General features: G+C 43.9%; 3 protein-coding genes across 3 annotated transcripts in view; 2 read left to right on the top strand and 1 right to left on the bottom strand.

The window, feature by feature from the left end:
- LOC126556255 (39S ribosomal protein L15, mitochondrial) overlaps positions 1–20,193 on the bottom strand; it is a 416,466-nt gene extending 396,273 nt beyond the window's left edge. The window contains exon 1 of the mRNA XM_050211482.1: positions 20,178–20,193. The gene's annotated coding sequence lies outside the window, so the exon portion shown is untranslated. The remainder of the gene's footprint in view (positions 1–20,177) is intronic.
- Positions 1–23,725, top strand: part of LOC126556462 (splicing factor 3B subunit 5) — a 334,510-nt gene that overhangs the window by 21,556 nt on the left and 289,229 nt on the right. The window lies entirely within an intron of this gene.
- Positions 7,044–12,266, top strand: LOC126567397 (uncharacterized). The gene is made up of 2 exons (XM_050223619.1): positions 7,044–7,924; positions 8,678–12,266. Exons 1-2 carry the CDS (start codon positions 7,044–7,046, stop codon positions 12,264–12,266), a joined length of 4,470 nt encoding a protein of 1,489 aa, XP_050079576.1.

Genomic DNA, 23,725 nt, shown 5'->3' with positions numbered 1-23,725 from the left:
GGAACGGAATCGAGTTTGGTTGCACGGTTTCATAAATAATTACACAAAAAAGTGGTGACGACTGAGGACAAAGTGAAAGCAATGGTGCTGTCAACATCGGATGTACTACTCGAACATTGAACATCCTATCAAAGTTGTTTTTTCCCCTAAAATCAGCCGCCGTACACAACATATTACTTCAAACACCCTGGCTGGTTTGTCACCGGTTACTCTAGCGTTAAAAGTTGTCTCATTAAAACAATACAGTGTCCTGGCGAAGGCGTACATGACAAAGGTCAAACAACAAGGGCTGTTTATCATTTGCCGTGAGCAGTGCGCAAGGTATTCGAAAGTTTCGTCCAGGCACGCCGTGGCGTGGTGCAAGCGATGGGACATGCAGATGCTGCCGAAAGTTTAATTGATTTTCTGTAACTAATGTGCGCCCATCTGCGGAAATGGTGCAACCCGAACGGTTTCCTCCGGATGGGAAGCGCTTGGGCAAACGGGACAACTTTTGTACTGTGTTTGTCATAATGCTGTTTCCGGTGCTGTTTGATGAATCGTTTGAAGTTCGGTTGACGCTTTTTAAGATCAAAGTATTACCAGTTAAATTAGATTGTTGGTTTAATAATATGCCAAGGACAAGCTGTAGCTTGACATGTACAAACATCTTAGCAATAGTTTTACACCGAAACAAGTAAAGTTATTAAGTGTTCTTGACAGTTGCTGTTTTATGGTCTTGTAGAATATTGTAGTAGATATTGACACAGTGCATTTTTCCACTACAATATTATCTCGATTATTTCGGGAGTGGTGGTTCGGTATCCAAACTGTTCTCCCGAAGGGAAGCCTGTATATCCAACTACGTGATATCAATAATTGTAGCAAGCCATGAGCTAGTCGACGGCAGGATCTCGATTTTGTTTTTTTGAAATGAGGTATCGTCTTCTTCTTCTTCATTGGCCTGCTCAAGATTGAGCACGTCGTGTCGACATGGCCAGGTCTCCAATCAGTTTCCAGGATCCAGGATCTAAGGCTGCAGTCCTTCATGCACGGCTGCATCCGATCTCCGTAGATTAGACTCCACTTGATCCAGCCAATGAGCTCGCTGTGCTCCTTTACGCCTCGTGCCGAACGGGTCGCTGACAAGCACCTTTTTGGTGGGGCATGATTCCGGCATCCTCATCACGTGCCCCAGCCAACGTATCCTTCCGGCTTTGACTACCGTCAGGATATGTGTACCGCCTAACAGCTCAGCTAGCTCGTGGATCATTCTCCTTCACCAAACGCCCTGCTCGCACACACCACCAAAGATAGTCTATAGCTTTCGCTGTTGTAAAATGGCGAGTGGATTGGTGTCCTCCGTCAGCATAGTTCATGACTCGTACCCGTAGAGGACTACCGGACGTATCAAGGTGGGGTAAATCATACATTTCGTGTGTTGTTGATGTCTTCTGGATCGTAGGATCGTGGAGTCCGTAGTAGGCAAGATTCCCCTTCACAATGTGCCTTCGGTTTTCGCTGCTTACGTTGTTTTTCGAAGTTACGAATGTCCCAAGATAGCAGAACTCCTCTACTACCTCGAGATTGTCGCCGTCGACTAACACGCTGCTTCCCTCTCGGACTCTATCACGGTCAAAGCCTCCGGCAAGCAGGAATTTTGTCTTCGTCGCATTGATGCTCAATCCTATTCTATTGGCCTCGCGTTTCAGTCAGGTGTACGCCTTGCACACCGCCGTCGTTGTCCGTCTGATAATGTCGATGTCATCCGCGAAGCCAAGGAATTGTAGAGATCGGGTGAAAATCGTGCCCCGGGTGTCGAAGCCCGCGCTTCGCATGACACCCTCCAGAGCAATGTTGAACAACAAACAGGAGAGTCCGTCTCCTTGCCTCAGACCCCGGTGAGATTCGAATGATTCCGACAGCATGCTTAAAACTCTCAGTGCAAGGTGACGCCGCCGTCCATAGTGGCCTTTAGCAGGCGTATCAGCGTCCCAGGGAATCTGTACTGTTGCATGGTGTTCCATAGTTTGATCCGATCTATGGTATCGTAGGCCACCTTGAAGTCAATGAACAGGTGGTGCGTAGGGATCTGATGCTCCCGGCATTTTTGGAGGAGCAAATTTTTTTTGAAATGTGGTATATTATTGAGACTAAACAACGAAAATTAATAAAGCTTTGTTCATAAATATGTTTAGTGTTTAGGCTAGTGTTGGGAAAAACAGCTCGAGAGTCGAAGCTGGTGGAAAAACGTTTTGGAATCGGCTCCGAACTAACGACTTATGATGCTGCGCAGAATATCTCATCCGTTAGTTCGTAGCCGGTACCTTGGTTGAATTCGGAGCCGAGCCTCAACTGGTTCTAGTTCCCTTTTCCTTTTCATCTTCTTCTTCTTCTACTTCTTGGCTTAATGACCTCTAAGGTCACGTCGGCCATCGAAATGGCTTACCAGACTTGCCGATATCACGCAGTTGGTTAGTCAATCCTCACTACGGACGGACGGTCCGGATGGGATTTGAGCTCGAGTCCTGCCGTGTAAAGATCGGCGCCGTTGTCGCCTATACCGCCGGGGCGCCCTGTTGTCTGGTTTTCAAATAAACTCAATGTGTACATCAAATATCTAACTTTGTAAGGAACTTTTTAACTCTAGAATTACTTATCTGGCCTAATCTTACTACTTAAACATAACAAACGGTTCTTCGTTAGGTTGGAGTTTAAAAAAAAAACATCTTAAAAAAAGGTCTTAAAATTATCAATGCACCAACAATCATGCAAGCTTTTTATCATCTTTATTTAACCAACCTTACCTAATCACTTCATTTTACGAAAAAACCTACATCAACACACAGCTAGCGAGACTAGAATGTCACCATCAATCACCTCGTACGCATCGCATTCATGATGGATGGCAGCTTACAACGAACACAACTGACCGAAAGAAGGTTAAGACCGGTGATAGAAGCCTGTGGTTACATTCAACAGGGCTCCATCCATCTTAACCGCGCCAGGCGGATATCGATAGCGAACAGAGAGAGAGAAAAAAAACGGCACCTTCAAACGATGATATGCACGTTTGGAAGGAAACAAATTACAGCCACCTGTCGTAGCATTATTTTATTTTGTTTGCTTGAGTTAAGTTTTCGTTTTGTTGTTGATTTTTCCTACTATCTTTCACTCACACACACACTCTCTTTTTCCCTCTCTCTCTCTCTCTCTCTCTGCGGGAGTAAACGATCTTCACAACCATTACCGTTTGAAGAGGAGTCCGTTTCCTGCGTGGGATGAAAAAAAAAAATAGGCAAAAAGGATTCGTTTAGCGTTCCATCCCATCCCTTCGTGTGCGAATGTGAAACCTTGAAGAGCATGTCAACGGCACGAAATCTAGACGAAAAGTTGTTGAGAAGCCGATAATGCTTCTCCAGTGACAGTACGAATCCTTTCCAGCCCTCAACGCATAATAGGGCTTTCTTTCTTGAAATGACACTTTTACCACTCGAATCTCCCGTTCACCGTACGGCCGGCGGACCCGCACATTGTCGCAACCCACTTGCCACGACAGTGATAGTCACGCATCACGTGTCACGATTGTATTGTCGTCCTAACGAGGACTTCACACTGTTGTCTTCCGCTTCTATGTGAGGGAGGCTTGAGAGTGAACCATCCCGGGGTTCCATTCGCAAGCACACATCGGCACAAATGGCACGCGATGTCAAGACAATCAAACGGACACATATGAGGAGCGGCTTGGCGTGAATATTTGTACAAGTGTAAATAAATCGATTCCACTTGGAGCAGCTGGCAGCTAAGCCCTTTTTATTTGTGCAAACTTTTGTGTGTATGAGTTTGTGTGTTTGTGTGAGGAAAAGGTAAGGAAAGTTTCTTCGTCGAGCGTAAGTAAGCAGTGTGGGAAGCAGTTGCTGTTCCTGCCTGACATGTGAACCGTGTTCGTGGAAGCACCGAAACAAGGGTCGATCAAGTTCGATGAATCTGAGCTGTAACAATCGGTTCTAGATCTCTTCGAGGTAGTTTTGTTTTCGAATGAGTAGAACAACTGGGATGGAAAAACAGTGTTCCAACGACATGAGCTCGATGTTTATCGGATCCTGCGAAAAAAAAAAAATGGTGTTAACAACTGAATGGAAAGTCGAGCTATCTGATCGGGTACAGGTGGTGTGCAATTTACGTTGTCACCATGCAAAGGTGGATGAGCACCTGTCGGAAAACAGAGAAAAATCAAGCCTTCCACGTTGGTAAAAAGAAAAACACAAGGAAAAAATATTTTGTCAAAAGAAGCGTGAAAAACTTACAAATTCCTTGCACGGTACTCACCATCAGTATGAAAAGCTTGTGCAGTCTGCCGGAAATGAAAATGAAAGCGTAGCGGAAACGTGTTCTATCAGACGGTGCCACCAGCATGGTGGCACCACACTTCCTGTTTTCTGCCGTTTCCCTTATTCCAAAGAATACAAGTCATTTGATTTGTCTACCTGCCCCGGTTGCACTACAGCTGACTGCTAATGCCACTGCTGCACTTCTCCCGATGAGTGTTGTAATATCTTATCGTCTGGCAACACTTGATACGACGCATTGTTCCCGATTCGAAGCCTTGTCGGTGTAGAAACGGATTTAGTGCATTCGACCCACCTTCCGGTTGCACGTGGTTCCAGCTGAATGGTTTTTTGTATTCTCGTGTTTCCTGAAACTTCCGGTCTTCGTTAGTTTTACTAGCAATCAGATGAGAACATAGCGGATGGTACACCGGATCCGCTTACCGGATATGGTTATGGCTTAGGAGGATTAGAGAAGAAGAGTTGCCGGGATGAGGTGGTTTAGGATACTCAAAAGTGACGGTAAAGAAGCAGGCAGTCAGTTGGATAAGATGAAGGCAACGGATTCTGATGAATGGTTGATTTTGCACGTTCTATCGGCCGCGCAGCTGGAAGGAAGAGATTTATTGGTGCTAGCAGCAGTATCCAGTGTTACGTTCCTGACTGTGTGACATCATGACTGTAGGACTGGTTGTGCACGATTGGAGAAGAAACACAAGTCAATCATTTGTAAAACCATCGTGAAACAAGTATTCCAATCAAATCTTTTAGTAGCAATGAATTTAAGAAAATTGGAAGCAGCATTAAATTGATACACAGTTATTTCTGCAATTTTGAAAATTGTAACAATTGGCGGTACAGTTGTGGTGGTGATACTGGCACTATCTGGTGTTAGTGTAGGTGAGGAAGCCAGAAATGACAAGACAAAACTGTTGTATTTTTGAAATAATAGAGCTTGCAGCTAATACTTCAAAAAACAAGTGTTACTGTTGCACTTGGAGTTGGGATAGTCCAAGATAGAAAGAAAGCCTCAAATTGTTTCTCAAAAAGCCTCAAGCCTCAAAAAGAACAATCAAATAAAAGATATTAACAAGAGTAAAAGAGTTAAGTTGTTGGTCTATAGAGGAACGCATAGTGCCTTGAACCTGAAGGAACTTGTGTTTCTAAAGAATATAATCTAAGACTAGGGATAACCGATGAACTAGGGACAATCTAGGAAGGACTTTGTCTTGTAAACTATTTTGCTATATAGGAGCTTTGAAAGCCTATACTGAGATAATCCTTTATTTATTTATTTTAGACTCTAAACCTTATTATCACTTAGATACAACTTGCCACAGATTCAATGAAATAAGCTTCCTATTTACGAGTGAAATATAAAACTGTGGTCAACAATGGATCTTGTTTTACTAGATAATTGATTTGGGATGAGCAGAGTTGTGTCTCTTCTCTTTTCCTTTCTTCTTTTTCCTTTTCTTGACCGGCTCAGAGTTGAGCACGTCGCGCAAACACAGCAAGGTCTCCAATCGGTTTCCAGGAAACTCGGTCTAGGGCTGTATTCTTTTATCCACGGCTGCATCTAATCTCCGACAGGTTTGACATCCACTTGATCCAGCCAAAGGACACGCTGTACTCCACTCCGTCATCATAGTCCAAGACTCTGGAGTCTTGGAGTCTTCCGGATCGCAAGAGTTTGTGTCTATATAAATGTTTGATGTTAGAAAGCTTGGGATGCTCGCAAAAAAGTTATCTAAAACTGTTCTGATTATGTTTAAAGGCTACAATTACTGACTCTATAAACAAAATTTTTCCCCATGGATCATTTTCAAACGCCATATCGATAAATTTAACGTCCAAAATCGACAATTTCAACAAAATAACTTACCAATAACGAGGAAAGGCGAGATCGAACCCGTTAAAATAATATAATATTTGAGGATGTTATGCTATCTGGGCATAATGTGTCAACGGTATGTTTTTTGGGAATGGTTTTGGGCAACGAACAGTAATGTCACACATACATGGAAATACATAGAAATCAAGTAGTGAACTGAGCGAACGGACGTGTTCTCCTTTTGCTCCGAAATTCCTCCTTTTTTTCTCCTAATACAGTCCACTCGAAAAGGACATTGTGGTCCTACGGAACCGGATGCGAAAACCAGTGTAGTGTTTCGCGTGTTATCGGTGTATGGAACATCCGCGATCGGGTGTTAGCGGCGTGACAGTGCGTCGCTACTGTGAAAGAGTAGCACTAGCCGGAAAACAAAGTACCGTGATTCGGAAAGTGTGATGCGTTGGAAACTGCTACAAAGCTTTCCACTTGACTAAGGAAGATCCGCGATCGGATCTTAGTGACGTGACAGTGCGTTGCTACTATGCAAAGGAGTAGCACTAGCCGGAAAACAAAGTACCGTGATCCGGAAAGTGTGATGCGTTGGAAACTGCTACAAGGCTTTCCACTTGACTAAGGAAGATCCGCGATCGGATCTTAGTGACGTGACAGTGCGTTGCTACTATGCAAACAGAGTAGCACTATCCGGAAAACAAAGCACCGTGATTCGGAAAGTGTGATTCGCCGGCATTCCTCTCGATAAAGGCATTCTGCTGATCGAAGGTAATCCGCTCAATAACAGAACATTGAAACATTCGCGAAAACCACGTGTGATTGGCGTGGCGTGGGTTTGCCAAAAGCAAATGGCGGACCGGCACAAGTGAAGGTGTGTGAATGTAAAGACAATGCAATCACCGTTTACTCGGTCAAAGAAAGTGAAACGATCACCGATAAAACGTACGACTCCTTCAACAATACCAACACAGTCGCAACAGCAAGAAGTGAAGAAGGTTTCCAACAAAATGGAGGCCCAACTACAAGCTTTGGTGAAGCAGCGAGAGGGAGTGCGCAACAAGCTTAGTCGTGTGTGTGCATCCTTATGTGATAGTGATGGGCAACCGAATGCCAACGTAAAAAATGTGCGCTTCCTACAGCTCCAAGAAAAGGCTTTGGCAAACATGTACAATGAGTGCAACGAAATTCAAAGCAAAATCTACGAACTGTCCCTCTCAAAAGAAGAAGACGAACAGCAGAACAATCTGTACATCGATTTTGAGAGAAAGTTCAACGAAGTTTCGTTGAAATTAAGTATGTGTTTTGATGCCGTGCCCAAACGTGAAGCAACTCTTTCAGTTGTGCCATCGACCTCGCATGAATTTTCGCCTTATCTGCCACCGTTAAATGTTCCCTTACCAACATTCGATGGTTCATACGAGAAGTGGTACGCATTTAAAGCAATGTTCACCGCTGTGATGAACCGATACAAGCATGAGGAACCCGCGCTGAAACTGTTCCATCTCCGGAACAGTCTTGTCGGAAAGGCAGCAGGTATCATTGACGAAGTGTTAGTGAACAACAACGACTATGAAGCCGCATGGAAGATCCTTGCGCAACGGTATGAGGACAAACGTGTGGTCATAGAAAAACACATTGACAATCTTTTTGGCTTAACAAAGTTTAGTCGAGATAACGGTGCTAATCTGCGTAAGGTGATCGATACTTGCAACAAGAATGTTGATGCATTGAAGCATCATAGCCTTTTGGTTGAAGGTCTTGGTGAACAAATGTTAGTGAAGCTCATAACAGGAAAGATGGACAAGAAGTTACAGGTTGCTTGGGAAACGAAGCAAAAGAAGAACGTGTGCTCATCGTACACCGCATTAGTAGAGTTTTTAAAAGAACAGTGCAGAATTTCCGAGATGGTCGACATAGGCGTGAAATCATCGACGGAATCTATTAAACCAAAAACAGTGACAAAAACATTGGTTGTTAGCGATTCCAATCAGCAAGCGAAATGTACAGTGTGCAGTGAGGTTCATGAACTTAGAAACTGCGAACGTTTTAAGAGTAAGAGTGTTAGCGAAAGGATTGACGTTGTGAAAAGATCTGGCGCTTGCTTCAACTGCCTGTCGAATGGTCATCGCATCCGCACATGTCGGTCAGGTTCTTGCCGTCGATGCGGCAAGAAGCATCATAGCTTACTCCATGAAGATCGTTCAAGCCATGTTCCCGATCGTGTAGCGCCAACAGCGTTAGCAGAGAATCCAAACTTGCCTGCTGAACCACCGACAACTCTATGCACCAAGGAAATGTATCCTGAGAGACAAACTGTTCTCTCGACCGCAGTGGTATTAGTAGACGGTTTGCGTAATACTCCTTACCCGTGCCGAGCGATTCTGGATTCGGCTTCACAAATGAATTTTGTTACTGAACGCTTTGCTAATCTTCTTTCTTTGAGAATGGAATCCACTGACGTCATAGCTAATAGTTTGAACGGTAACAAAACCCGTTTAAGCCGTAAACTGCACACAACGATTAGGTCTCGTGCTGGTGACATCGTAGCGGAAATTGAATTCTTAGTGACCCCACGAATTACTGGTGAGCTTCCGTCCAAGTCTTTTGATATATCACAGTGGCCCATCTCGAGCGAACAGGTGCTGGCCGACCCTACCTTCAACAGAAGAGGACCTGTCGATATGTTAATTGGCGCTGAATCGTTCTGGGATCTAATGCAAGATGGCCGATGCGATCTTGGTTCCAATCGACTTGTGCTGCAAAATACGAAACTAGGTTGGATTGCTGGCGGTGTGATTAGGAGCGACACGACTATCATTGCACGTACACTTTGCAACACTACGGATGATGAGCCGCTTACGGAACTACTGAAGAACTTCTACAAGGTAGAATCCTGCGACGAGCTCCGCCCTTCTCCGAAGGCGGACGACGAGGTGTGTTTGGAACATTTTCAACGCACACACGAGCGAACGAAGGAGGGTCGGTATGTGGTCCGACACCCTTTCAACGAACGGAAACGCGAGCTTGGCGACTCGCGTGAAATGGCACTGCGACGATTTCTGGCGCTGGAGCGAAAACTCGAAAGGCAGCCCGACCTGAAGGAACAGTACTCACAGTTCATCCGAGAGTACGAGCAACTAGGACACATGCGTGAGATTGTGGAAGCACCAAACGAGGACCCAGGGTCGGTGTTCTATCTACCTCACCACTGCGTGCTGAGACCTTCGAGCACTACAACTAAACTACGAGTCGTGTTTGATGGATCAGCAAAGACGTCGACGGGTGTATCCATCAACGACGTTTTAATGACTGGACCAACAGTCCAAAACGATCTCACTGCAATTCTTCTTCGTTTTAGAGGGTTCCAGTACGTTTTCACACTGGACATTCCCAAGATGTTTCGTCAGGTGAGGGTCCATCCGGAAGACACGAGGTACCAGCGAATCTTTTGGAGGTACAACCGGAACGATCCACTAACAGTACAAGAGCTGCTCACTGTTACCTATGGATTGGGATCTTCCCCGTTCCAAGCAACCATGGCGCTTAAGCAGGCAGCTAACGATCATCAGGGCGAGCTCCCGAGGGCTGCCGAAGTAGTTAACAAGGGAACATACATGGACGATACGTTAACTGGAGCTGATACACTTGCTGAGGCATGCCAACTTCAACGAGATTTGACAAAACTGCTAAAGAATGCTTGTTTCAGTGCTCATAAATGGTGTGCTAATCATCCTGATATCGTTGCAGGAGTAGCAGAAGAACTTAGAGGAACTTCTTTCGAAGTTACAGACAACACCTCCAAGACGACAGTGAAGACTTTGGGTGTTACATGGAATCCGCTTGAGGATTGGTTTTCGGTGTCTGTTCCTGATTTCGACCACTCACAAGAAATGACTCGGCGAAGGCTCCTGAGTCAACTGGCCAAGATTTTCGACCCGCTTGGATTTTTTGGGCCAGTTATCACCTACGCGAAGCTGATTTTACGTGAAGTCGGCGAACTTCGGATAGATTGGGATGACACAGTTCCTACCGAAGTTAATGAGAAGTGGCGAAATTTCCGAACTGAGATGACAGCGCTGAGGGAAGTTCAAGTTCCGAGATGGATTTCCTGGAAGAATGTGCTCAAACTAGAACTGCAAGGGTTCGCCGACGCATCTGATCAAGCTTATGGTGCCTGTTTGTACGTGCAGGGTTCTTTCTCGAATGAGGAGCCCAAGATGCAATTGATCTGCAGCAAATCTCGAATCCTACCGAAGAAACGGAATCCGAAGCAGAAGGCCCTCACGACCCCTCGAGCTGAACTGATGGCGGCATTGTTACTTGCTAGAATGGTTGTGAAGTTCCTGGACGCTACGGAGCTTAGATTTGAATCTGTTCATCTCTGGAGCGATTCAAAAATCGTGTTGTGTTGGCTCAAGAAGTCCCCTGACCTGTTGCAAACGTACGTATCAAATCGGGTAAGTGAAATCCAACAACTCAGCCTATCTTTCCTTTGGCATTATATTTCCACTTACGATAATCCGGCCGATTTGATTTCACGTGGAGTCACACCGAAGAAATTGATGAAGTCTACGATGTGGTGGCAGCCTCGGCCACTACAACCCATCGTCAAGAAGGCGGACTATACGGAAATTCCGGACAACGAGCTGCCGGAAATGCGAGCTGGAGTGGCGTTGGCCACTACTGTTCCTGTTGAGCGTTTCCCAATCTTTGAGAAGTTGGGAAGTTTCACGAAAATGGTTAGGAGTATGGCTTACGTGGTGCGTCTCGCTAGGTTTATCAAGTCACGCAAAGGGGAGGTGATAAAAGGTCAACTCACAGCAACAGAATTACGTACAGCGACACACGTAATTATACGAATGGTTCAGCGAGAGGCCTTTCAACAAGAAATCCTCGCTCTAATGGACGATTCGAATACAAATTGTCGACTCAATGGACTAAAGGCGTTTTTGGATCCAGATGATGGTATCATACGAGTTGGTGGAAGAATCAAGCGAGCCATCATACCCTATGATAGTCGGCATCAGATGCTGTTGCCGGCTAAGCATCCTGTCACCGAGGCACTTGTTCGTCAGTTACACATTAACAACTTGCACATCGGGCAAAGAGGCCTGCTTGCAGTTGTACGTCAACGGTACTGGCCGTTGAACGTGAAGAGCACTATCCGTAAGGTGACACGAAAATGCATCGTCTGTTTCAAGGCGAACCCGTTTAAGACAACGCAAATGATGGGTGATTTACCATCGTATCGTGTCCAGCCAGCCCCCGTTTTTTCGGATACCGGTGTAGACTATGCAGGTCCTTTCTCCATCAAGTCATCGACCTCTCGCAAGCCGCAGATCACGAAAGCCTATGTGTGCCTGTTCGTATGCCTGCAGACTCGAGCCATACACTTGGAATTGGTCTCGGACTTGACGACAGACGCGTTCCTTGCAAGCTTGCGGCGGTTTACCAGTCGACGAGGGTACCCGAAATCGATACGATCTGACAATGCAACCAACTTTGTCGGAGCCAAAACGGAGCTGCACGAGCTTTGGCTTATGTTCAAGAAAGAGTGCACCACGAAGAAGATCATCAACTATTGTGCCGACAACGGTATTGACTGGTCGTTCATACCACCGCGAAGTCCGCACTTTGGCGGTATCTGGGAGGCTGGTGTGAAGCAGGTTAAGCACCACATGAAACGTATTGTTGGTGACAGAAAACTTTCCTACGAGGAGCTCTACACGACCCTTACACAAATAGAAGGGGTACTAAATTCTCGACCCTTAGTACCGAGCTCAGACGATCCATCCGACTACACCGCAATCACCCCGGCACATTTCCTGATAGGCCGAGAGATGCAAGCTGTTCCAGAACCCGACTACTCCATCCTAAAGGAGAACCGTCTCTCACGATGGCAGTTGGTGCAATCTATGTTGCAACACTTCTGGAGACGGTGGACTGCCGAGTACTTGCCGGAACTCCAAAATCGGTCGAAATGGCTGAAGCGGAAGGAGATCAAGGTGGGATCGCTTGTACTACCAGAATACACCACCACTACACTGGCCGCTTGCAAGGATAGTAGCTGCACACCCCGGAGACGACGGTGTGACACGTGTCGTTACCGTTAGAACGGCGAATGGAGCGGAGTTCAAACGCGCAGTTACAGAAGTCTGCTTGCTGCCGTTGGACGAAATTGATAGTTGAAATACTATTTCAACGCCGGGGAGGATGTTATGCCACCTGGGCATAATGTGTCAACGCCGGGGAGGATGTTATGCTATCTGGGCATAATGTGTCAACGGTATGTTTTTTGGGAATGGTTTTGGGCAACGAACAGTAATGTCACACATACATGGAAATACATAGAAATCAAGTAGTGAACTGAGCGAACGGACGTGTTCTCCTTTTGCTCCGAAATTCCTCCTTTTTTTCTCCTAATACAGTCCACTCGAAAAGGACATTTATAGATAGCAAATTTTTTATAAATGCTTCAGAAACAGCAAACTGTCCCATGATGTGGCGGTAAAACATATGTTAATTAAGAAAGAAATTAAAAAAATAATAACTTAACCCTCTATTAATAGAATGCAACTATTTCCTGCCATAAGATCGGAAATTAGATCGCTAGCGAATCTTTTGACTTTATGCTTTGATAATAAATCATTTGTTTCATCGCTGACCATCGAAATGACCATGTTCCGAGGCCGCGTAAATAAAGTGTTAAGGCAGCGTTTCGTCTCATCTTTCACCAACCGATCCCGATAGGGACACAGCTTCAACAGTCGGCAAACCCCTTTGTCAAGTTAATCACAGCGCACACGATCTATGGAGCATTGTTTTTCAGCTGCTCCTTCATCAACGAAAACGTTACCGCACACCGGACCGGTGGTGGTAACATGGCTTCCAATTAATTTGCCACATGATCCAGCGACGAGCAAGTCCCGGGAGACGAAATGAAAGTGAACACCGGGGCTAAATGGAGCAGAGCTGTAATGCTGTCCTTTGGAAAAAAAGGTAAACCTGCTCAACAAAGACTCCTTGTAATGGGAACGGTTGGTGGGTGTTTTTTTTTTGTTCCTCGCTTCCCTCTTTACTTGTAACGAGACAACAATGTACCCGTGTTCCGGTCCAATATCATTGATCACGCGGGTTGAGTATTTTTTGTTGTTGTTATTTAAGATTCGTAGCAAGTAAGTAACAAACGTGGTTTGTGAGAGGCCTCGGGACTCGAGGAAAAAACGGATGTGTAGAGTGAAAGAGAATGCCAACAACAGAGAACACCGAAATGATCAAATCAGGCTCGGAAGTAATCCTCTTTCTTAAGCTATTTGGAGTGTTCTTGTATTCTCTGTGGAAGGAAGCGGGCGGAGTGGTGCAGGCTGGATAGAGGTGGGTTTCGTTTGCCGTCGGATTCCGATTGCGTATTGCTTTGATTTATGTGATTATATCGCAAGACTGCCTGCGAGATGCGAGAAGCTGAATTTTGTTTCATGTCCGTACACCTACATATCTGTTCAATGGAGGTAAATGTTACATTAAAATAGGATAATTTTAGGAATTCAAAGGAAGCTAGACAGAGTTAAGCAAGAGTCTTTTTGTGCATTTACATTTGAAACGATTGAATGAGATTGTTTTGGTTAAGGTTTATTTGAATAACTTAGTAAAGTAATGTAAGTAAAATTAAAATCGAAAACAAAAATAGCTAAGTAAGACATCATATGGGTTTTCTGGACTATTTCAAACACACAACCGAGCAATCAGAACTTTCAAAAAGAGTTTGGTCTTGTGCTGACGTAAACAAATTAAAGATCCATAATTACAGCAGTAATTTTTTTTAACAATTTTGCTCAAGTTTGATACCTTTGTTAGACAATCGTAATATCAAAATCAGCAGAACAAAACAGATGGAATAGTTTAAAATTTTCCCAAAGTTACACTCAAAGAACAGCCCAGAGTAGTAATATTGACAGCGGCAAATTTACTGTTTACGTTACGCTCAATTACTTAGTTACACGAGAAAATATAAAAGTTTCTACGGCAGTTCGAAGGTAAAATATAGTAATTTCATGTTATTGCACGTCTTTCCAACGTTCACAAAGTTTTTCCAACTCCATTATCATACATTATCGTTAGATTTAGTGAATTTTCAGTCAACGAAAGTGGACCAAACCGTTCCGGGGAGCTGCAAACGTGAAACGCGAAAAAGTTTACAGGTCAGAAAAAGGCCATGAATAAACCAACGCCATTAAAATGGCGACCTCCTGTGTCCGCGGACGTACGTGTTTGCCGGAGCGCGTATATCGTGCTGGTGCGTGAGGTAATAACGAAGTATTGACATCTGGGTAGAAAAAGAATCAGCCGGTGCTTTCTGCAGATGTGAAGGCAAACAATAAAGCAAACATTCACCTTCATACAAAAAAAATAAAAAATGCTTCGTACAGGTGTGCTGGCAGAGATGATTTATAATTATAACCAACGGTGGTTAGAAGCTTCGGAAAAAACAGTACATTAGAAGAAAAAAAATTGTTGACCTTGGTTTTTGAACAACGTAAAACGCGAAACCCGACATCCCGCTGCTAGGGAGCTTGGGCTGACGATGGGTTTCCACTTATATGAGGGGTCTAGTGTTGAAAAAAAAGCTTTTACGAAAGGAAAGTCCTTCTGCAGCACGGAAACATGTCCAGAAGCTCACAAATAGCTCCGCAGGGGTGCACCCGGTCTGACCATTTGTGACCGGGCCAGGGCCGGCAAGATTAAAAGGAGCGTGAATTTTGCACGTCACGTTTCGGTTTATGGGCGGCACGATGGGTACGATGGGGTGGTCCATTTTCGTTGATACATGGGTTCTCTTTTGAAAAATACATTACGTTAAAATTTGCTACCGCCTGGACTAACCGTTGTCGATGGATTATCGTGAGTGGGGTGATGCGATGGATCTGATCTCTATCACGCACGTACAGCGCTAAATGATCGGCACACTTGAGATAGTGGAGTGTTTTGGGCTTTCGTGTTTTGTGTGGGCATGCGTGTGAGTGGAGAACGGTTAGTCATCACCTTGCTAAATGGAGCTTTACATCAAAGTTTAAAAGTTTGAAGCCATGTTTGTACAGGGAAATAAAAAGAGGTTTGTTGATTTAAAGCTGATTTGGAATTCTACCACAGTTTTAGAAAGTTCTTAATACTAACGTTGGCAATTAATAACTTTGATGATTGCTTAAAGGTGGCCCATGGTTTAGGCGACATTAGCGCCGGTCTTCAAACGCCAGAACTGTGGCTCAAATCCCATCCGGACCATTACAAGCCTCCGTATTTGAGGGCTGACTATCTAACTACGTAGTATCGGCAAGTCTAGTAAACCATTCAATGGACCTTAGAGGTTGTTAAGCCTATGATTTGATACATACAGTTTAAAATCTAAAGCTTCATTAATTGATTTGGCGAAGACAGCTAAGGGTGAACCAACACAAATGAAGTGTTGGTGATTCAAATAACCTAAGTGAAGTCAAAAGTGACATACCTCTAGTGACTATCACTAATCTGTTGTATGTGGCTGACGGGGCAGCTCAAATATCCTTTTGCTAATGCGGAAATCGTCGATATAAAGACTTCTAACTGCCCTCAACACTGATCAGTATACTTTTCAAAATAATTCTATCATAGAACCAATTATTTTGATTATCTTGCTTGTTCAATCATTGTATTGCCAATAAAGCAAGTGATCGTCGGGACCGAGCTGAAACATAACAGAAAAGTAGTTTTTTATCAAAAAAGCCGTGGAAAAGTTATCATCATACTGCTAAAGGAACCATTGTTGAGACAGAGAGGTGGATTAAGTTTGGAAGACTGAATACTCCATAAATAAATGAAAAAAGACACTAAAACCAAGGCAGTTACGGAAGTTACAGAACACATTGTTTAGTATATGTTATTAAATATAATCATTCCATCAAGCAATTTTATTGATCTACCAATATTTTCAAACAAAATGAACGTAACTCCAAATAATGTATGTAAATGTCATATGTTTTTTCCAAAGAAAATCATTTCTCTGCAAGAATTTTCTTTCCTTTTGAACGTTGCGCTGAAGCGGCAGGCAAATCGTGCGCAAAACGAATTCTCCAATCCTGTTGACACCATGACGAGGTGCGACCATTCTGGAAACATTTCTCTTAATCCTTGTCAAACCCATTCTCGTCCATCCTCGCACGGCGTGCACAGTTTTTGAGCAAAACAAGACAAACACAAGACAAAAATAAATAAAAGATACGTGAAGGTGATCCGTTCCGTAGCACGCTCGAAACAAATAACACAGCGCTTTTTCGCACCGTACCGGGCCGGCGTGTGAGGGGGGGGAAATTGATGCTGTTTGATGGGAAAAGATCAGACCAGCGCTGGCAGCGGGAGTGTTTTGGCGCTTACCGGAGTAACATTCTGTAATACCTCATTTACCAGCGTGTTAACCAGGCGTACCAGACGAACGAAGAGAGATTTTGGAGCGAAAGCACGGAAATCATTATGAGATGCTTGTCACATACGGTGCTGCGACGTGGGCTTAAAAGTGGCATTTTGTCGCCGTGTTCCGCTGTCGTCGAGCGGAACCCGGCGCGCTAACAAATGTCTTTCGTTCGGCATTACAACGTTACAATGGGGGGTTGGGATGTATGGATTTGTGTGGAGAATGATCGAGAGAAGCACACACACACTGAAAGACACAAGCACATACATGTAATAAAGCACCATCAGATTCTCCATTTTACTCCACAGTACACATGAACAAAAAAACAGAAACAAAAATTGAATAGAATAAGCTAGCGTGGGGCGAAAGGATGGTCCACAGAATCGTAGCCGTTTGAGGAGAGAAAAATCCTGCGATGTATAAAAGATGGCTCGTTTGGGAGGATTCTACCACCACACCACAATCGCCCTGTCCTATTACCAAGAACGCTGAATTATAGTTGTTGTTCCCGGGCGTGTTATTGTTCGCCAGGGAAAATGGCGTCCCGAAAACGAGATAAACAAGACGATAAATGAAAACGAATCATCGAAGCGAACGGCTTCACCCGGGACTCGGTGTGAAGATGGGCGTTTTGCACAAAGGGAACATAATGATTATGAAACGTTGTAGTTTGGTGTCTGTGGCCGGTGACCGGTTAGGAGCGGTGTGTGTGGGTTGGTTTTGATCTCCCTCTCTCTTTCTGTCCCGTTGTTTCCGAGACCGAGAAGGATGATTGTAGATTATGTTGCAACCCATTCATTACCCCGTCGCGGAAGGCATCGTACGAGTTCGGTTCGACGAGAAGGAAACTCGAACGGAGGTTAGGTGGTTTTGGTTTTGAAGGATTATGCTTTACCATCGTTTGTTTTGGTAGAACCTGGTGAAGTTTTTTTTTTGTTCTAGCTTTTGTTCGGCTCTAGGGCCTGGCACTTTTTTGCCGCAGATTGCAGCAGGAAAAGCGTCTCGTGGATTGGTGTGGCACCGTTGCTGCTAGTGGCAATTACTTATAACGCGTTTGTTTTTCATTGTGGGTCGCTTCTGTGGTGAAGTGTGTGTGAACCACTAGTTCAAGTAATTAATTTTCGTGCGGAGGAAAACGACAAAAAAAGGTGAAACGAATAAATGGGGAAAGTGTTTATCCATTTGTATAGCATGCTTGTTGATGGGTTTTGTGTGGTGCTTCGAGAATGAAGATCGTACCTTGAATATCCAAATCGAAATGCATACCACAAGCGAATTAGGGCAGAATCGTTTTTTCGGGCTTTATTTTCATCTTTTTTCTGAAGGCATATTAAGTGTTAGACAATAAATTTATAAGGAAATAAGCAATGAAATGCCTTAGAAATTATGGATAAAAAAAGGATGAATCGTCAACTCGCATGGTCAATGGACTGTAATGGGATGTGTTTTTCATATTTGCGATGGGATAACATTATTATTTTTATTTTTATTATTATTATTTTTTTTATTCATAAGGGACGGCCTGGCCGTATTGCTATTTTTATTATTATTATTATTATTATTATTATTATTTATTAACGTGTTGTCTGCCAATAGGCTACACTACACTCTTACACTCTACTTAACATTATTTAACTTAAAACTAAACTTAGAGAAATGGGGAGGGAGTTAAATGCTAAAGGGAAGACCGCATACTGGAGCGTAAGGATGGAAGGGAGAGATGGAAATCGAACACAAGAGACGAGGAGTTAAACGAACGCAGTGCCCTCAAAAAAGGATCGTTGCGACCGGCAGACGTACGGCGCCTAGGGATAATCAAAGGGGGACGAATACGAGAGGAACGGTTAGGGACATAGAACGGAATGGAACCAAGCAGAGAAGGAGCATCTGTGCAATTCAACAAGAGGGAAGCGACAAAAAGAATTTGGAAACGTGATCGACGGTCTTCGAAAGAGTCAAGACTCAGCAACCGACACCTTGACTCGTAACCGGGCAGGGTGGAGGTGGATCTTCCAAGGAATTTGCAAACCGCAAACCTGGTAAAAGACCTCTGCACCCGTTCGATTCGATCCATATGGATCCGAGCCGTTGGTGACCAGATTACTGAGCAATACTCTAGCAATGACCTGACCAGCGAACAGTACAGCGTTTTCAAACACAGAAGATTAGAGAAGTCACGAGCAATACGCTTCAGGATACCCAGTGTTTTCCAGGCTCTAGCAACCCTAGAGTCGATGTGGGACGTTAGGATAAGGCCACTATCGAGCCATACGCCTAAGTCCTTGACCAGCGAAACCCGGTTGACTAGGACCTGATCAAGCACATAAGGATAGAGGAAAGGAGTGCGGGAACGAGTAAACGAAATGATTTGACACTTCACAGGACAAAGGGTGAGAGAGTTATGAGCACACCAAGAGGAAAAACGGTTAAGAACAGTTTGAAGGAAAACGCAATCCGCACCCGATGAGATTGGGAAAAAGATTTTCACATCATCGGCATAGCAAAGAAAGTTATCTTGTGGCAAGACAGAAGTAATGTCATTAAGGAATAGGACGAACAATAGAGGACTTAAGACACTACCCTGGGGAACACCGGCCCCAGAACCGAAGGAAGTAGAGAAATTAACATTTAGTTTAACACGATATGTACGCTCACTTAGAAATGACTGCAACAAGGAAACAATTATGCTGTTGATCCCTAATTGTGACAATTTCTCAAGAAGTAACTCATGAGGAACGCGGTCAAACGCGGATTTGAAATCCGTGTAAATAGCGTCGACTTGAGGCACAACATCAAGATGAGTCGACACGAACGACGTAAAACACATGAGGTTGGAGGAAGTGGAACGTTTAGGAACAAACTCGTGCTGTTGAGGGATGACAAGACTACGAGAAAAGTTAAGGATACAGGCATGCAAGACATACTCAAATACCTTGACAAATGCACATAAAAGTGAGATACCGCGATAGTTCGAGACAATGGAGGGATTTCCCTTCTCAAGTATAGGAACAAGCCAAGCTTGTTTCCAGACCGAAGGAAAAAACATTAGTTGTGATGCTTAAATTGTGATTTGATGGATGTTATTCATTTGTTTATTTACAATTGATTATGACGGTACAGTGCCGTATTGTAAACACTGCTGGTGTTGAATAAATTTTATGAACTTATTGTTAAGGCATTTCCTCCTTATTCTTTGCCTTATTCCGGGGAAACTCGGTTGTGGATCGGTGGTACTGCTGATGCTGATGGTGATGACGGTGATGATGATGATGTATTGGTGGATGTTGTGAGTTTTGATAGTTCGGGACTATTGTTGTGACTATTGTAATGATGGTGATTAGATGCATCCGAATTCCGGCTATAGTGGTGTTGTGGCCGTTCTATTGTTGACCTTTGTGGTTTGGTCTGAACTGCAACAAACAAACAAATATTGTTAAGATAGCACATTTATTTTCCTGCGTTCAGTGTTCTCCGGTGCAGTCCAGCAATGACACTCGAAGCTCAATCTAGTCAGCGTCCAATCAAAGGATGACCGACAATTTCTATCCCGCAGCAGCGAAGGGGACTTCACTACTCTTGAGACTGAACCCACCAAACAACCCGAACTACTGTAAAAAGTGCCTGCCTCCCTTTAACGGTAGTGTTGTAATCGCCCTCGCGTGCTGTTACCCAGTCATCGGATCACCCGTGCCACTACAAAAAATACACTTAAGACATAGACAACACAATATTTAACAAAAAAGGAATGGTGGACTACGAATAAGGAGTGAAAGGATACTAGGGATGTGGAATCACTGGACAAGACCGTTGTCTCTGGCGAATCGGAAGATGATCCTCATGTAGGGGAGGTCCCTGGTAGCCAACACATCTCAAATTTCAGTACCCGGTCGTCTTCCGACATTCTCGACTGCGCTCAACAAGGAGGGTTTTGGGGTTTCAAATTCCACGCAGGACCACAGAAGGTGATCCACATCGTGGAATCTGTCACCGCAGCCACATACTTTTGTCTGACCATGTCTGACGTGGGCGAACACCTTCCCTCGAAACGTTGCGACTTCGGCATGAGCGCCGAATCTACATGCAGAGGGTATGGAGAGCTAAGATCAGGGAGGGAACACTACCACCTGTTCCACCTGGAAGGAGACGCCGTCGAGAGCCTCCATCAGCGGCGGATTTGATTCGCTTCAGGAGGCTTCGTAGGGCCAATGCTCGAGAGAGGAGGAGAAACCGGAGAGTTGGAGTCCTCACGCACAGAGTCCGCGAGTTTTCTCAAGCTAACACCGAGAGGAGGCGGTTGCTTACCCTAGCGGAAGAAGCCTTGCTTTTAAAGGACATCACTTCGAGACGCTAAGCGTGCAGGCGATAGTGAAGGACGAAGATATCAGAAGCGGTCTATGCATCGAAAGACAACTAGCAGTGTCGCAATTACACTTGGTTTTTAAAAAGTTATTCTTCGGTAGTTTAATTAGTTCATTGGTGAAAAACGACGCAGTGTGGGAACAACTTCCCATAGGGAAAGCCCGTGTGAAAATACCAAGGGGGATGGAGAAAGGTAAACAACTTTGTTTTGAAGAAGGAATACTTGTTATTGTTAAAAAAACAACATACTTTTGTCTGAGCCAGAGTTATGCGCTGTATCAGTTGAAACATCATTCGTATGAACGCCCGATCTACAGAGAGCTCATCGAACCAAGGCCGCAGGAACACATGCTCTGCCAGCGAGACAGGAAAAGTTGCTGTGGAAAACGAAGGAACTTCTGGGGCGGGAGAGGTCGGTCGTAAAAAGCGCCTTCTTTGACGCCGCCACAATGAGAAGGGACCCAAATTAGCGAGATCCTAAACGCTTTATTGAATGATGAGCCAAGCAGTTCAATGATTTTGATGATAAGGAAATTCAGACTCTTACAGCCTTCGAAGATCTCATTGCTTCGGAGGTCTAAGGGCATCAGTGAAGATGAAGTACTAGTCCGAAGGTCTCGCTGCTATACACTACATGGCTACCTCAATTTGAAAAATGCAGTGCCCTCCTCAGAAGATGATCCATGAGTGTTGTACTGGCTTGTGTGATCTAAATCATCATACTTGTTCATGAAAATGCCCGGAACTACCCTCGGGCGAAGATCATTCGGTATGGTCTTAATTTCTTCGTGCATCGAGAAATCTGTTGTTAAAAAGGAACTGTAGTTTTCAGGAAGGGCAGCATGATTTCATGCCTGTAATTTGATATAAGTGTCATGGGAAAAACTTGCCACATTAGACTTATTAACTGATTATTAATGCGCTTTTACGTTTTGCCGGAAAACCTTGTAGATTAGCAATATAAGACAAATACAATTTTTGCGTAGCTATGTCAGGCTTTTCCTACCTTTTATAAAATGTCTAAATATACAATTTAGACATAATGACAGACAGAAATTAACTAACAAAAATAGCCATAAAACATCCATTGATTTACCTTTTACTAGTGGGGTTATATTCAAATATATATGCTAACAAACCTCTTCTAAAAACGGACAGCATAAAAACACTATTTTTTCTTTTACCAGTAGTATCTATTTTTAACTCTCAATAGCAGTAGGTAGCACCGTGTGCAGCTATGCAGCGCCTCGATTCTACATGATATACCAGAGATCTGAAGATGATACTGTGGTTAAGGAGATGGTGGTTCAGGATAAGATCTGGCCTGGTCGGACTTCCGCACCGGTCGGCCATCTAACGACCGTCTCATGAATTTCTATCAGATTTTTATTTGCTTTTATTCGTTAGCACAGAACGCCATACGCTAACCGCAAGACCTATATTTTGGTACCAGAGCAGGCCCATTCTAGGAAAGCCTTGCGAAACTTGTATAAAACGGACTTGTGGTTGGACCGATGATATGCGATACAGTGCATAGACGTGTGCCTCACCCTCTCGACCGCGTTCATGCATGACATTTTTACCCATCCAGAAGCTAAAGCTCAAACGGGGTGAGGGCTTTGAACTTCCGCTTCCGGGTAGTATGATTCTCGCCTTTGGCAAACCACCGGTGTGAGGAAGGAAAAATTCGCATCACAATCTGAACAATTTGTTTGCTCTGATATGTATTTTTTCTTTTTTCATTTTGTATAGGTATGTGTATATGCACACTACACACTGCCGGTTACGGTTTTCGCTTGGAGGCTCTCTTGCTCCATCCGATGTCGTTTTTATATTCGATTTCTGAGCAAATAATACCACCGGACGAATGAAGAATCGATAGAACGACCCTAGGTAGCGCGGGTTTGACGTCACCATGGAAGATAGGTGATGTTTTCTTCCGCTTTCCAATAGAGTGGATGGATCGATGTGTGGACAAACAGATTCGAAAAAAAAAATAGCGAATAAAAAGGAAAGCATCAACTTGTATTTCCCACATCCTTGACGATCTTTAATATCAGCCTGAAAGGAGATGGCACAAGATGGTATTTTGCTTTGAAATTGTGAAAAAAGAAACCCAACATGGGGAAAAAACGTCATGGATAAATGGAGTAAGAGAAAAGAAACGTCGTTTCATGCGGGTGGTTTGCTAACGATTAGTTGCTAGAGTGAGGATGGATGAATGTGGCCCAGACAACTCGCTAGTTTTGCCAGGTGTGGTTATCGTGCGAGAGTGGATTTTAAATTTGCTTTGAGATTTATCGCAGTGGTATTAGATTTTATGGAAGAATTAATTGAATTGCTTCACCTGTGCTTTCAAGACAATGGAAAGCGTAAAGCCGGATAGGGATTTCTATTGATGGAAAAGATCAACTTTTTTACTTGTTTTGTGAATCGCTTTCTCTTTGGTTGGGAAATGAATGATTGAATGGGTTTTGCTCGTATAATTTTTTTTATTGGAGAATCAAATTTTCAAATAGTTAATGCTGTTAATTTACTATAAAATAACTGCACAACATCTTTATAATTTCAAATAATTAGAAAGAAAGAAGCATCTCGCTGTTGAATTACCGTCTGAACATGCAATTCTTACAAACCCATCAAAAACATGAAAGCATTTATTCAATATAAGCTGTCCTGTCGTAGAATATAGGTAAAAGTGTTTCACTTATAAAACGCCAATTGTCACAGCTCGTTTACAGTTGGCAGGATAACTGCAGCTTATTTCTTAAC

Source organism: Anopheles maculipalpis, chromosome 2RL (genome assembly GCF_943734695.1).
Source record: "Anopheles maculipalpis chromosome 2RL, idAnoMacuDA_375_x, whole genome shotgun sequence".
NCBI lineage: Eukaryota > Metazoa > Arthropoda > Insecta > Diptera > Culicidae > Anopheles > Anopheles maculipalpis.
Note: the sequence above shows the minus strand (reverse complement) of the source record. Positions and strands in the feature narration are given on the sequence as shown.

Bases quoted from the DNA above. Each gene is read 5' to 3' on its own strand.
- LOC126567397 (XM_050223619.1), top strand. From the start codon at position 7,044: ATGCAATCACCGTTTACTCGGTCAAAGAAAGTGAAACGATCACCGATA. The intron at 7,925-8,677 runs GTTAGTGAAGCT...CACAACGATTAG, and splicing joins GAAGGTCTTGGTGAACAAAT to GTCTCGTGCTGGTGACATCG.